Below are 16127 nucleotides of genomic sequence, written 5' to 3' on the forward strand. Positions count from 1 at the left end.
TTTTTGAGACAGTTTCACTCTTGTTGCCCAGGCTGGAGTGCAATGGCGTGATCTTGGCTCACTGCAACCTCCACCTCCCCGATTCAAGCGATTCTCCTGCCTCAGCCTCCTGAGTAGCTGGGATTACAGGCATGTGCCACCAGGCCCAGCTAATTTTGTATTTTTATTTATTTATTTATTTATTTAACTTTTTTAGGTGGAATCTCGCTCTCTCTCCCAGTCTGGAGTGCAGTGGCGCAATCTCGGCTCACTGCAAGCTCCGCCTCCCTGGTTCACGCCATTCTCCTGCCTCAGCCTCCCGAGTAGCTGGGACTACAGGCGCCTGCCACCATGCCAGGCTAATTTTTTGTATTTTTAGTAGAGACGGGGTTTCACCGTGTTAGCCAGGATGGTCTCGATCTCCAGACCTCGTGATCCGCCCGCCTCGGCCTCCCAAAGTGCTGGGATTACAGGTGTGAGCCACGACGCCTGGCCTAATTTTGTATTTTAGTAGAGATGGGGTTTCTCCATGTTCCGAACTCCCGACCTCGGATGATCCGCCTGCCTCGGCCTCCCAAAGTGCTAGATTACAGGCGTGATCTATCGCACCCGGCCCAACCTGCCTTTTAATACTAATACATTACTTTGGGTCTCATCCCACATCACTTCATCAGAGAGCATCCTTCCTCTCACCTCAGTTATTTCTACTTTTTTCCCACGTATAGATGTTTTTTCAGGGACCGGAGGGTATGGGAGGAAGCCTTGGCACGCCTCATCCCAAATCCCCGTTTCCTCGAACATCAGGCCCTCCCTCCTCTTCTTGTCCTCCCTGGCCTAGCCTGGGCTCCCTCCTGTTCTGAGGCAAGGCGATTGCTCCATTTCACAGTGAGTGTGGAGTTCCCTGAACATACTGGTGACCTTGTGTCCGGAAGGAATTAGAAGGAAGAGCTCATGGAGTGCCAGAAGAAGACAGTGCCTACTCTGGCAAGGTAGAAGCAAGCTCTGCATTAAATGCAAATATTGGCCGGGCACAGTGGCTCACATCTGTAATCCCAGCACTTGGGGAAGCCAAGGCAGGAGGATCACTTGAGCCCAGGAATTCAAGACAAGCCTGGTCAACATAGTGAGACCCCATCTACCACCCCCCACCCTTGTCACACACACACCATCAACAACAAAAACAAAATTAGCAGAGTGTGGTGGGGCCTGCCTTTGGTCCCAGCTACTAGGGAGGCTGAGGCAGGAGGATCGTTTGAGCCCGGGAGGTTGGGGCTGGAGTGAGCCGAGATCATGCCACCGTAGTCCAGCCTGGGTGACAGAGCAAGACCCTGAAAGAAAAAAAATAAATAAAGAAGGGAGGGAGGGACGGAGGGAAGGAGGGAGGCAGGAAGAACGGAAGGAAGGAAGGAAGCCAAAACAAGGCCAGGCGCGGTGGCTCACGCCTGTAATCCCAGCACTTTGGGAGGCCGAGGCGGGCGTATTACTCGAGGTCAGGAGTTCGAGACCAGCCTCGGTAACATGGCGAAACCCCGTCTCTACGAAAAATACAAAAATTAGCCGGGCATGGTGGCGGGTGACTGTAATCCAGCTACGGGGAGGCTGAGGCACGAGAATCGCTTGAACCCGGGAGGCAGAGATTGCAGTGAGCTGAGATCGCGCCACTGCACTCCAGCCTGGGCGACAAGAGCGAAACTCGGTCTCAAAAACAAAAACAAAAACAAAAAACAAAAACAAACCCTCAAATATCCCTCGGGCTGGGTGTAGAGAGGAAACTGGGCATGAGAGGGGCAGTGGCTAGAGCCAGTCAACACTGCTCGGCACAGCCACGTTTCCATGGCTTCCTACGTCACTCAGGCCTTAGGGGGCGGGGCACGGCACCCTATCCAATCAGGGGCGCCGGGGCGGGGCCCTGCCAACTGTCCATTCAGATGCGCCGGGGAGAGGAGGGCAGGGCCTGCGCCTCCCTACGGAGCCTTTGTTTCTGGCGTCCGCCCCCACCCGAGCTCGCGTCTCCGTTTTTCCGAGAGGCCCAAGGTGTCTCCGCCGCAGCCTCTGTCGCGCCGTGACCTGTACAGGTCGCGGGAGTCATAGGGAGGACGCCGGGACACCTGGAAGCCGAGAAATGGTGCGTATGAGGGGCCAGGCGTCCCCAGACCGGGGGGAGGGGCTGGTTGGAACCGGCCGGAACCGGCTGTGGAGGGACCTAGGCCTCCCTGCGGCGACTCCGGGGTCTGGGACCCGAGTTCCCTCGGCCGCAAGGTGGGGCTGGGCCAGGAGCTGGGACCCCGGGCGTCCTGTCCTGTCCCTGCACGACGCCCGCGGCTCCGCAGCCCTGCGTCTCCCTAGATGATGCGGGGGCCGCGGGAGGGTCATGGGGGGGAATCCCGCCTCGGATGTGGGGTTCGTGAGGCAGGAGCTGCGGTCTGTGGCCGCCCCCCCTCAGTCCCGCCTTTCTCCCGTTAAAAATTAAGAGTTTATTTGAGCAAACAGCGGTTCATCGATGGAGAAGCTCCCGGTCGTGGTTTGTAGTTTGGGGATCCGTTGGAGGGGATGGAAGGAAAGACTGTAAGGTGCAGGAGGAAGCGAACCAAATTCAGTACTTGGTTGGTGACAGTTATGCAGTCGCCTTATTTGCTCTATCCAGGTGGACATTTTCTGCTTATGTAGTCAGAGGTGGATTGGTGGTTGTGGTTTATTAACCCTAAATTTTATTTCCTTATAAACTGGTAATTTATAAGAATTTCATTTGAGGCTGGAGCGCGGTGGCTCACGCCTGTAATCGCAGCGCTTTTGGAGGCCAAGACAGGAGGATCGCTTGGGCCCAGGAGTTGAAGACCAGCCTCTCAATATAGCGAGACCCCATCTCTGTTAATTTTTTTAAATGAACATATTCAGACTGAGACCAAAAAACTACTAGAAATTTTAAAAATATAAAATCAAATAAAAGAATTTCCTTTGACTTAGATTCTGTTTCCTTGGGTAGGAAACCAGGACACCATAGCCACAGCCGTCTAATTGTCTCCTAATTAATTATTTTAACACTCCCCAGGCGGACAGGGTCCCAAATCCTTGACCTTGTTCCCCTACTCTGACTTTATTTGGGGCTTGCAAATAATTCTTGATACCACTTCTTTCACCATATTCCCAAAAGGTAACTCCAGTCACGACATTATCAATTCTTTGTCCTTTATTGCACATTTCAAACTAATTAATTTTTATTTTTTCAAGGAGCAATCGATTGGTCTTTTAAAAATATTTACTTTCTGTTTCTGAACATTTCACAGGAGAGGCAAGCAGAGAATACATGTATGAGACCCTGCTGTAAAAAAAACCTTTGTGCCTCTTCTCCTTTTCTGTTTCCTAGGCACAGGGATGTTCTCAGAATGTCTTTTGGTTGGCCTGGTGCCATGGCTCATGTCTGTAATCCCAACACTTTGGGAGGCCAAGGCGGGAGGATCACCTGAGGCCAGGAGTTTGAGACCAGCCTGAGCAACATAGTGAGACCCGGACCCTAAAATAAAAAAACAAAAAACAGTGTCTTTGGGTTGGGTTCCCCTTTGGAAACTTGAAACTGTGATGTGTCTTCAGAGCATCCTCCTTTCCTGGTCCTGGGCTTCAGGGCTGTTTGGGCTGACACAAGATGCCCACAGCAGCCAGATCTCTTGAAGGGTCTAGTGAATATCAGCCTGCCCCCACTGGACAGCCTGAAGTACGGGGTGGGGCGTCTTAGTGGAGGAGCTGGGTGTCCTGGGGTCGGAGGAATCTCTTGATATCCCCTCCCTCTCAAAGCTCACCCCTGGGACACTCAGCTTTTCTTCCCCTAATTCCAGATCCCATTCCTTGGGGGACACATTGGTGTCCAGCCAGATGGATGATGGTATTGAGGGGAAAAACAGATATGATTCTTGCCTTCTGGATTCTTTTAGACTAGTGAAGTGAGAAAACTTATCCCAAGGACAGGAAAACCCATCCCATTGAGGTGATGCAAGAACCTGAAAAGCAAAATGTACTTCAAGCAGGTGGGGGCAAAATGCAGTCTCTTGGAAGGGTGGTCACTGAGCCCTTCAGTGAGCAGGTTAGGGGGTGGGCGATATCCCGGGTGATAGAATGACCTGACCTAGGCCGGGCGCAGTGGCTCACACCTGTAATCCCAGCACTTTCGGAAGCTGAGGTGGGCAGATCACTTGAGGCCATGAGTTTGAGACCAGCCCGGCCAACATGACGAAACCCTGTCTCTACTAAAAATACAAAAATTAGCTGGGTGTGGTGGCAGGTGCCTCTAATCTCAGCTACTGGGGAGGCTGAGGCATGAGAATCACTTTAACCCGGGAGGCAAAGGTTGCAGTAAACCGAGATCATGCCACTGCACCCCAGCCTGGGTGACAGAGCGAGACTCTGTCTCAAAAAAAAAAAAGAATGATCTGAAACTTGAGTCAGACATACCTCTGTTCCAGGTTAGTGCAGCCCCTTCCTGGGTTTGTTCCCTGCAAAAGATTTGTTCACTTATTGCAGTTTCAGTTTTTTTTTTTTTAAGTAACTATAAATGTATTTCATCAGTAGACCTTGAAATATAAGACAGTTTTCCAAAGAGGCAAGAAGGAAGTGGATTTCAGAAAACATTAAATATCTAGTCTTATGTTTGTTAAAAATTATTACTTACGGCTGGGCGCGGTGGCCCACGCCTGTAATCCCAGCACTTTGGGAGGCTGAGGTGGGCAGATCACGAGGTCAGGAGATCGAGACCATCCTGGCTATCACGGTGAAACCCCATCTCTACTAAAAACACAAAAAATTAGCCAGGCGTGGTGGCGGGCGCCTGTAGTTCCAGCTACTTGGGAGGCTGAGGCAGGAGAATGGCATGAACCTGGGAGGCAGAGCTTGCAGTGATCCATGATTGCACCACTGCACTGCAGCCGGGCAACAGAGCAAGACTCCATCTCAAAAAAAAAAAAAAAAAAAAAAAAAATTATTATTTTTTTCTTTCCCAAAGCAAGTGCAGTAAGTTTCTCAAGTGTGTTATTTTTTTTTTGTGTGGGGGTGGGGCGTGGGGATTTCAAATGGAATTCCAGGCCTTAGTGTTGGGAATACTAAGGAAAAGAAAGAGAAAAACCCTCTTCTGTCATGACTGCAGAAAAGTGAATACATTTCCACAAGTAAGTATAGCAAATAAGTTGGTGAATTACAGAGATTAAACAAAACATCAATTCCTCTGCTTTGCAGGGTGGCAAACTTGTGACAGTGGATAACTGTTCTCTTCCTGTTATCTAGACATCAGAGTTTAATGCGAAGTCCTAATAGGACAGGACTTGGCAACTTCTAGAAGTGTTCCAATATGATTTAGTACATGATTTGTTACCACAGAAAGAATAAATAATGTGTTTATTGTCTGAAGAGAATGGATACTTTTACTTTTTCTGTTAAGGTATGAAATATAAGTGCCTTACAATCTCCTTCTTGCTATAAACAGTGAATTTGAGTGATTTTGCTGGAATCTTCAAACCCTGCGTATTTTCTCATTGAAAATTAAGTGTATAACCTTGACTGGGAAACAGACAGCAGACTAGTGACTTCAAACTAAGGCCAATCTTGAGCTTTCAAAGAGAGGACATTATAGGCCCAGTTCTTGCTGGGGAGCCTCCCCTGCAGTGTCCCAGCTGCTCACAACTGACCTTGGGTGGAGCCCTTTATAGTGAGAGAGGCTCAGAGCCCTGGAAAGTTGGGGATTCATAGGCAGAGGTGGTTGAGGTGATGCCTTACTGAGAATGTACTTGCTATTATCTTGGGTCTATTTGTAGACATTTCTAATGAAACAAGTCTGGATTTAGGTAAGGAGTGATTTTTTTTTTTTTTTTTTTTGTGACAGGGTCTCACTCTGTCTCCTAGGCTGGAGTGCAGTGGTGCGATCATAGCTCACTGTAGCCTTGATCTCCTGGGCTCAAGGAATTCTCTCACCTCAGCCTCCCAAGTAGCTAGGACTACAGGCATGTGCCATGATGCCTGGCTTATATTTTAAAAAAAGTTTTTTTAATAGAGACAGGATGTTGTTATGTTGCCCAGGCTGGTCTCTAACTCCTGGCCTTGAGCAGTCCTCCCACCTTGGCCTCCCAAAATTCCAGGATTATGGGGGGTTGTTGGGGGGAGCGTCACCGCACCAGACAGGAATGACTTTATTCTAAAGGATAATTGAAAGGGGAGAAGGCACCAAGTATAAAATCTTCAAGCATCTCAGGCCGGGTGTGGTGGCTCACGTCTGTAATCCCAGCACTTTGGGAGGCCAAGGCGGGCGGATCACGAGGTTAGGAGTTCGAGACCAGCCTGACCAACATAGTGAAACCCCATCTCTACTAAAAATACAAAAATTAGCCAGGCATGGTGGTGCATGCCTGTAATCCCAGCTACTCGGGAGGCTGAGGCAGGAGAATTGCTTGAACTCAGGAGGCAGAGGTTGCAGTGAGCTGAGATCGTGCCGCCACACTCCAGCCTGGGTGACAGAGTGAGACTCTGCCTCAAAAAAAAAAAAAAAAAAAAAAAAAATCTGCAAGCATCTCAAAGTTTAGGCAGAAAAGGATTTTCTTTCATAGGGAGGAGCAAATGATGAGAAAGAAGGTGGGAAGTGGAAGGCAGGATGCAGGGTGCAAAATCCCACCTACATCCTGAAGGCAGTCTCTTCTTAGGAGGGTCATCAGAGGGGTTGTATATAGGCTCAGGCTGAGGGTGGGTCAAAGTTCAGGGGCTGGTGGAAGGAGAGAAACTTAACCAAAGTTTTGTTAACAGGTACTTTGTTCTGACTGATCACTGAAGACAAAGCTGTTCAGCTAATCAATTGTGAGGAAAATAAAGGGCATTTCTAGTTTGTGTTTGGCTTTGTCATAGGTAAAAAAGCAGTGTCATCTAAGTCGTAATGAGAAGAGTGTTTCTTTGCATAACCTGCTCCTGCAGAATACAAAAGATGGGAGAATTTCTTTAACTATAGCTATTTCCAGGATTACCTACCCGCCCAATCTTCTGCCGCCATTTTCCCTTACATCCATCCCTTCCATTTCACCATTTCTGATTTATATGCAGTTGCTGAGGGTGATCCCTGGGGCTTGTGACTGGCATCTGCAGTATGGCAGTGTTATGGTAATGAGCCCTGAACTTGTGGGGTCCCCGTTAACTCTGGGTAGTGTCAGAATTAATTTGAATGCTTAATTGGTGTTGGAGAATTGGAGATTTGGTTGTGTTCAGCAAACACCACACATTTGGTGTCAGAAATGGTATATGAAAAAAGACACTACAGATCGGAACCTTCACCTGACTCTGGGTAAGTGTTCGCTGGTAAGAATTGAGACCTTGGAGGAGGGAGTATTTCCACAGTGTGAGGAGAGGAGAGTGGGGTGTGTGAAACACCCATGGACTCACTACCCAGGTTAATAAATGGGCGTTGGGCATTTCTGGTATGTCCTGATCTCATCTCCTGTCTGTACCCTACAGGTGACCAGGTCCTCCTTTTTAAAAGGTGGTTCTTAATAGTTTTACCCTCTATTTATCATTAGGCTGAATTTTGCTTGGCTTTTCCTCTTTTGAATTTTTAGTAAGTTATTACCATTAATATTATGCCAAAAAGGGTTTTTTTGGTTTCTTTGCCTGTTTGTTTCACATGTGCTGGTTTCTGCATTTAGTTTGGGGGTTAGGATTTCAGCAAATGAAATTTTGGGCAGGGGATGGTGGTGGAATACAAACATTTAGTCTGTTAACAACCTTAACTGTATTTTGTACAACATCTTGGCTATTCTTAGCATTTTTTTTTTTTGAGATGGAATCTCATTCTGTAGCCCAGGCTGGAGTGCAGTGGCGCTCTTGGCTCACCGCAACCTCTGGCTCCGGGCTCAAGCGATTCTCCCACCTCAGCCTCCCAGCAAGCTAGGACTACAGGTGTACAGTACCACACCAGCTAATTTTTGTATTTTTTTTTTTTTTGTGGAGACGGGGTTTTGCCATGCCTTCTAAGCTGGTCTCGAACTCCTGGGCTCAAGCAATCCACCCGGCTATGCCTCCTAAAGTGTTGGGATTATAGGTGTGAGCCAGTACGCCCGGCCTTATTTTTTTTTTTTTTTTTATTAATTTTTTTTGCATACAAAAACAATAAACATTTTCTAAAAATACATACAAACAAAAAGATGCGTATCAAACATATTAGGAAGGTTGCACATGGGAAGTCGGGGAATAGAAATGGGGGTGGGAGTTAAAATAAATGAGAGAGGGACTTTATATGGATCAGTGATAATAACTCAATCCTCTATTTGACAAAGAAGAGGGAGAAGGAAGAGGAAGAAAAAGAAAGTGGGATAAAGGATCAGAAAGGGAGGAAAATAGAAAAAATTAGAGTATGACTCCAGGGTAGACCTGTTTTGTTGTCATTGAGTTGGTTGGTTGGTTTGTCTGTTGTATTCTTCATGTTTCGCCAAGTTGGCCAGACTGGTCTCGAACTCCTAGCCCGAAGTGATCAACCCGCCTCGCCCCCCAGAGTGCCGGGGCCACAGGCGTGAGCCACCACGTCCAGCCCCCACATTGCTTCTGGCCTCCGTGGTAGACCTCCCAGACGGAGCGGCCAGGCAGAGGAGCTCCTCACTTCTACCCAGACACGGGGCGGCCGGACAGAGGGGCTCCTCACTTCCCAGACGGGGCGGCCCGGCAGAGACGCTCCTTACTTATTCCCAGACGATAGGTGGCCGGGCAGAGGCGCTCCTCACTTCCCAGACGATGGGTGGTCGGGCAGAGGCGCTCCCCACTTCCCAGACGATGGGTGGTCGGGCAGAGGCGCTCCCCACTTCCCAGACGATGGGTGGCCGGGCAGAGGCGCTCCTCACTTCTTCCCGGACGGGGCGGCCGGGCAGAGGCGCTCCTCACTTCTTCCCGGACGGGGCGGCCGGGCAGAGGCGCTCCTCACTTCCTCCCGGACGGGGCGGCCGGGCAGAGGCGCTCCTCACCTCCCAGACGATGGGAGGCCGGGCAGAGGCGCTCCTCACTTCCCCGACGATGGGTGGCCGGGCAGAGGTGCTCCTCACTTCCCAGACGGGGCCCGGCCTTATTTTTGTCTGTTTTTTGTGCAAGTGATATCATCCTATATGTTATATTATATGTCATCTGTCTGTTTCACATAACCATGAATCTTCCATGAAATGGTATTTTATTCACTATTTTACTTAATAAACTTCATTATTTAGACCGGTTGTCGTTTGACAGAAAAATTGAACAGATAATACATAGAGTTTTCTTTTTTTTTTTTTTTTTTTGAGACAGAGTCTCGCTCTGTCGCCCGGGCTGGAGTGCAGTGGCGCAATCTCGGCTCACTGCAAGCTCCGCCTCCCGGGTTCACGCCATTCTCCTGCCTCAGCCTCCGAGTAGCTGGGACTACAGGCGCCCGCCACCACGCCCGGCTAATTTTTTTGTATTTTTAGTAGAGACGGGGTTTCACCGTGGTCTCGATCTCCTGACCTCGTGATCCGCCCGCCTCGGCCTCCCAAAGTGCTGGGATTACAAGCGTGAGCCACCGCGCCCGGCCCAATACATAGAGTTTTCATATTCTCCTCCACAGGTGATTGTTTTCCCCTACTTTTCTTTTTTTTTCTTTTCTTTTTTTTAAGAGACAAAGTCTTGCCCTGTCACCCAGGCTTGAGTACAGTGGTGCAGTCACTGCTCACTGCAGGCTAGACCTCCAGGGCTCAAGTGATCCTGCCACCTCAGCCTCCCAAGTAGCTGGGACCACAGGTGTGCACCACCACACCTGGCTAATTTTTTTTTTTGTAGATAGGGTCTCACTATGTTGTCCAGGCTGATCTCTAACTCCTGGGCTCAAGTGATTCTCCCATCTTGGCCTCCCAAAGTACATAAATATGATATCATATATATCATATAATTGATGAGTCAATATATCATATATGATGATGATCAGAATTGGTGAGCTAATATGTTACTAACTAAAGTTTAGACTTCATCAAAATTGGTAATTTTTGTTCTTCAAAGGACACCAAGAACTTGAAAAGATAATTCACCAAGTGGAAGAACGACTTGCAAATCCTGTGTCTGGTGGGGAATTGTATCCAGAAGCAGCCTGAGTCTCAGTCCCCTCCATCACACTCCATCAGGGTGGGGGCTGAATTGGCAGCCAGGACTCCCAGGTATCCTGTCCCATCACTGTAGGAGGCAGCCTACCTCCTGGACCTCTCTCTGGGCAGTTGTGCACCTGTAATCCTGGATCTCACTCAGATCATGGGGTGACAACAGGGAGTGGACATCTGGAGAGAAATCTGAGCCTGGTGTTTTGGGTTTGTGGGTGGGAGATACTCTCAGGACACCCTCCCCCTCCATGGATTCAGACTTGGGTGGGCCCAGCAGAATGGCATGTGTGGTTCCCAGCTCCTTCATCCCCAGTGGGAGGGAGCCTATCATCCCCTATGCATTTCAGATATATGAACCAGGGTCTCAAGTTTACAACCTTGTTCCCTGTTAAAGAGAGATTGCACTGGAAACTTGTTAAGAATGTCAAGGAAAAGTTTATTAGGCACAATTGCAGTGAGTCATGAGAGCTGTAATAGGGGAGGGAGATTGAACTCAACCTTGAATGCAGCAGGAATATTATTGGATTTATAGCCAATGGACAGGGTGAGGGAGAGAATGGAACTTGGTTGGGTCTCATAGGTGGGGGAAAAAGAACTTGATTGGATATTAAGGTAGGAGGAGTCTCTATAAACTACCTTAGATGGATTCTTGCTGAAACTGACTTCTGCAGGCCAATGCCAAGGCCTAGTTAAGAAGAGGGCTCTGAGGAGCTTGACTCAAGTTTGGTGAAGGAAGGAATACTTGAGACCTCTTCAGTCTAGTTTTTCTTTTTTTTGAGATGGAGTCTTGCTCTGTCGCGAGGCTGGAGTGCAGTGGTGTGATCACGGCTCACTGCAACCTCTGCCTCCCAGGTTCAAGCAATTCTCTGCCTCAGCCTCCCAAGTAGCTAGGGTTACAGGTGCCCACCACCATGGCTGGCTAATTTTTTTTGTATTTTTAGTAGAGACAAGGTTTCACCATCTTGGCCAGGGTGGTCTTGAACTCCTGACCTCGTGAGCCACCGTGCCCAGCCTCTTCAGCCTAGTTTTTCCCAGGGCTCTGTATTAGTCTGTTTTCATGCTGCTAATAAAGACATACGCAAGACTGGGTAATTTATAAAGGAAAGAAATTTCACTGACAGGTCAGTATGGCTGGGGAGGCCTCAGGAAACTTACAATTATGGTGGAAGGGGAAGCAAACATGTCCTTCTTCACATGGCAGCAGCAAGGAGAAGTGCAGAGTAAAGGTGGGGGAAGCCCATTATAAAACCAGATCTCATGAGAACTCACTATTATGAGAACAACATGGAGGTAACCACCCCAATGATTAAATTATCTCCTGCTTGCTCCCTCCCATGACACGCAGGGATTATGGGAACTACAAGAGGAGATTTGGGTGGAGACACAGCCAAACCATATCATTCCACCCCCAGCCCCTCCCAAATCTCGTATCCTCACATTTTAAAACAATCATGCCCTCCCAACAGTCCCCCAAAGTATTAAATCATTCCAGCATTAACTCAAAAGTACAAGTCCAAACTCATCTGAGACAAGGTAAGTCCCTTCTGCCTATGAGCCTGTAAAATCAAAAACAAGATAGCTACTTCCTAGATACAGTCAGGGTACAGGCATTGGGTAAATATGCCCTTTCCAAATGGGAGAAATTGGCCAAAACAAAGGGGCTAGAGGCCCTATGCAAGTCCCAAATCCAGTAGGGCAGTAATTAAATCTTAAAGCTTTGACATAGTCTCCTTGGCTGGGCATGGTGGCTCACGCCTGTAATCCCAGCACTTTGGGAGGCCGAGGCGAGCGGATCACAAGGTCAGGAGATCAAGATCATCCTGGCTAACATGGTGAAACCCTGTTTCTATTAAAAATATAAAAAATTAGCCAGGCATGGTGGCATGTGCCTGTAATCCCAGCTAATTGGGAGGCTGAGGCAGGAGAATTGCTTGATCCCAGAAGGCAGAGGTTGCAGTGAGCCGAGATTGTGCCACTGCACTCCAGTCTGGGTGATAGAGCCACACTCTGTCTCAAAAAAAAAAAAAAAAAAAAAAAAAATCTCCTTTGACTCTGTGTCTCACATCCAGGTCATGTTGATGCAAAAGATGGGCTCCCTCAACCTTGGGCACCTCTGCCCCTGTGGCTTTGCAAGGTACAGCCCCCCCTCCTGGCTGCTTTCACAGCTGACACTGAGTGTCTGTGGCTTTTCCAGGTGCACGGTGCAAGCTGTCAGTGGATTGACCATTCTGGGGTCTGGAGGACGGATGGTGGCCCTCTCCTCACAGCTCTACTAGGCAGTGCCACAGTGGGGACTCTGTGGGGGGGGGGTCCAATTCCCACATTTCTCTTCTGCACTGCCCTAGCAGAGGTTCTCCATGAGGGCTCCGCCCCTGCAGCGCACCTCTGCCTGGACATCCAGGCGTTTCTATACATCCTCTGAAATCTCAGCAGAGGTTCCCAGACCTCAATTCTTGTCTTCTGTGCACCCACAGGACCAACACCACATGGAAGCTGTGGAGGCTTGGGGCTTGCACCCTCCAAAGCCATGACCCGAATTGTACCTTGCTTCCTTTTAGCAATGGCTGGAGTGGCTGGGCACAGGGCACCAAGTCCCTAGGCTGCATACAGCAAGGGGCCCTGGACCAGGCGCAGGAAACCAACCATTTTTTCCTTTTAGGATTCTGGGCCTCTGATGGGAGGGGCTGCCATGAATTTCTCTGATGTGTCCTGGAGACATTTTCTCCATTGTCTTGGTGATTAACATTTGGCTTCTCATTAACTTACGCAAACTTCTGTAGCTGCCTTGAATTTCTCCCTAGAAAATGGGTTTTTCTTTTCTTTTTTTTTTGAGACAGAGTTTCACTCTTGTTGCCCAGGCTGGAGTGCAATGGCGCGATCTTGGCTCACTACAACCTCTGCCTCCCGGGATCAAGTGATTCTCCTGCCTCAGCCTCCCAAGTAGCTGGGATTACAGGCATGTGTCACCACGGCCAGCTAATTCTGCATATTTGGTAGAGAAGGGGTTTCTCCATGAAACACCCTGAGCCATGTTGCTCAGGCTGCTCTCAAACTCCTGACCTTAGGTGATCCGCCCGCCTCAGCCTCCCAAAGTGCTGGATTACAGGCATGAGCCACCACGCCCAGCTGGGTTTTTCTTTTCTGTTCCACTGTCAGGCTGCAATTTTTCCAAACTTTAATGTTCTGTCACCTCTTGAATGCTTTGCCGCTTAGCAGTTTCTTCCACCAGATACCATAAGTCATCTCTCACAAGTTCAAAGTTTCACAGATCTCTAGGGCAGGGGAAAAATTCCGCCAGTCTCTTTGCTAAAACATAACAAGAGTCACCTTTGCTTCCAGTTGCCAACAAGTTTCTTGTCTCCATCTGAGACCACCTCAGCCTGGACTTTATTGTCCATATCACTACCAGCATTTTGGTCAGAGCTGTTCAAGAAGTCTCTAGGAAGTTCCAGACTTTCCCACATCTTCCTGTCTTTTGAGCCCTCCAAGTCTCTAGGACGTTCCAAACTTTCCCACATTTTCCTGTCTTCTTCTGAGCCCTCCAGACTTTTCCAACCCTTGCCTGTTCCCCAGTTCCAAAGTTGCTTCCACATTTTCAGGTATCTTTATGGCAGAGCACCCCACTACCCAGTACCAATTTACTATATTAGTCCATTCTCATACTGCCAATAAATACATACCTGAGACTGGATAATTTATAAAGGAAAGAGGTTTAATTGACATACAGTTTAGCATGGCTGGGAAGGCCTCAGGAAACTTAATTATGACGGAATGGAAAGCAGACCTGTTCTTCACATGGTGGCAGCAAGGAGAAGTGCAGAACGAAGAGGGGGAAAAGCCACTTATGAAACCATCAGATCTCGTGAGAACTCACTATCATGAGAACAGCACGGAGGTAACTGCCCCCATGATTAAATTACCTCCCACCGGGTCCCTCCCACAACATGTGGGGATTATGGGAACTACAATTTAAGATGATATTTGGGTGGGGCACAGCCAAACCATACCAGGCTCAAAATAAGTTCCTAAGTTTCTGGTTTCCCTTGCCACAATCCCAGATGTCAACTTCTCCTCTCCAATTGACATTATCTTCAATTATGTTTCCCCATGCTAGATTTGATGCAGCTATAATATTTTAGTTGTTTATAATTTTCCATAGAATAATAAATAACAATTTTAAAGATTTATCTTTTTGTCATTGTATATTTTACATGAGACAAAAGCTATTCAAGTGGTGAGTAATCATTTGAAATTACATTGTGTAAAATCTGTGTCCCTAATGATTCGTGGTGTTGAGCATATTTGTATGTGCTTATTGGCCATTTGTATATATCCTGGAGAAATGTCCATTCAAGTTCTTTGCCCATTTATTATTTATTTATTTTTATTTTCACTTTTTTTTTTTTTTTTTTTTTAAAGAGCTATGATGCCCAGGCTGGATTTGAACGCCTGGGCTCGAGATCCTTCTGCCTTAGGCTCCTGAGTAGCTGGGATTACAGGTGTGTTCCAGCATGCCCAGCCAATTTTGCCCATTTTCTAATCAATGTGTTTTTTGCTGGTTTATTACAATAACATTATTATTATTATTATGAGACAGGGTCTTGCTCTATTACCCAGGCTAGAGTGCAGTGGTGCCATCTCGGCTCACTGCAATCTCTGCCTCCTGAGTTCAAGCCATCCTCCTGCCACAGCCTCCTGAGTAGCTGAGACTAGAGGGCATGCCACCATGCTCAGCTAATATTTGTATTTTTTGTAGAGACAGGGTTTTGCCATGTTGTCCAGGCCGGTCTTGAACTCTTGAGCTCAAGCTATGTGCCCACCTCAGCCTCCCAAAATGCTGGGATTATAGGCGTGAGCCACCATGTCCAACAATTTATTATTATTAATGTGGCTATAAAAACAATAAAAATCTACCATCTTAAGCATTTTTGGGTACAGCTTAGTAGTGTTAACTATACTCACCTTGTTGTGCAACCAAACTCCAACAATTGTTCCCATTCTCTCAAATTTATTTTTTCTTTCTTCAAGGTGGTTAATTTTATCTTCAAGTTAGCTGATTCTTATTTTGCTTACTCAAATTTGCCATTGAACACCTATAGAGAAATTTTCATTTTAGTTGTGCTTTGCATCTTCCAGATCCGTACTTTCTGTGTAGTCTTTTAAAAAATAATATATATATATATTGTATATATATATGTATTTCTCCTCCCCGAGACTGAGTCTTGCCCTGTCGCCCAGAGCTGGAGTGCAATGGCACGATCTCAGCTCTCTGCAACCTCTGCCTCCTGGGTTCAAGCAATTCTCCTGCCTCAGCCTCCTGAGTAGCTGGGATTACAGGTGCCTGCCACCATGCCCGGCTAACGTTTTTGTGTTTTTAGTAGAGACGGGGTTTCACCATGTTGACCAGGCTGGCCTCTAACTCCTGACCTTGTGATCCGCCCACCTTGGCCTCCCAAAGTGCTGAGACTGCAGGCGCAAGCCACTGCACCTGTAATTTTTGTTGATGTTGTTGTACGCATCCTTTTCTTAGTTTTCTTTATTTCTTTCTCCAGGGTTGTCTTTACTACTTTGAGCACAGTTAAGACAGTTGCTTAAAGTCTTCGTCCAGTGAGCGCAATAACTGGGGATTCTCAAAGATGGTTTATCTCAATTTTTTCCCATTGATGAGCCGTATTTTTCTGTCTTCTTTATGATTTTGTTTTTGAAAAGTGGGATTTGAATTTTTTTTTTTTTTGAGACGGAGTCTCGCTCTGTTGCCCAGGCTGGAGTGCAGTGGCACAATCTCAGCTCACTGCAACCTCTGCCTCCTGGGTTCATGCCATTCTTTTGAATTCAATTCTTTTGAATTCTTCTGAGCCCAGAAAAGGTCTTTTCTGGAAATGCGTTCTTTCCTGGGCATGAAGGGGGCATTCTCAATTCCCCAGCATACCTGGGTTTTTTTTTTGAGTATCCTAATTTCTGAAAGAAATTTTTCTCCTCAGCTTTTCTTCCCAGGCTTTAGATGGTCTATCATATGTCTCAGCCATAATCTGTTGGCTCAGGTAGCTT

At 47.6% G+C, this 16127-nt stretch overlaps 1 protein-coding gene and 1 long non-coding RNA gene across 3 annotated transcripts in view; both read left to right on the forward strand.

Moving 5' to 3' along the window:
• The first annotated feature begins 1899 nt into the window (after window positions 1–1899).
• ZNF627 (zinc finger protein 627) overlaps window positions 1900–16127 on the forward strand; it is a 35148-nt gene continuing 20920 nt past the window's right edge. The window contains exons 1-2 of one of the 2 annotated variants that reach the window (XM_063616117.1): window positions 1922–2104; window positions 3906–3998. In XM_063616117.1, coding sequence (XP_063472187.1) covers window positions 3984–3998 — 15 coding nt within the window. In that variant the 5' untranslated portion in view covers window positions 1922–2104; window positions 3906–3983. Of the gene's footprint in view, window positions 2105–3905; window positions 3999–16127 lie in introns of both variants that reach the window. The other variant, XM_055239965.2, reaches the window with a different exon arrangement.
• Window positions 10151–14264, forward strand: LOC134732295 (uncharacterized). The gene is made up of 2 exons (XR_010115292.1): window positions 10151–12814; window positions 12917–14264. It is a non-coding gene; the product is annotated as an uncharacterized lncRNA (long non-coding RNA).

This window comes from Symphalangus syndactylus, chromosome 13 (assembly GCF_028878055.3).
Source record: "Symphalangus syndactylus isolate Jambi chromosome 13, NHGRI_mSymSyn1-v2.1_pri, whole genome shotgun sequence".
In the NCBI taxonomy this organism is placed as follows: Eukaryota; Metazoa; Chordata; class Mammalia; order Primates; family Hylobatidae; genus Symphalangus; species Symphalangus syndactylus.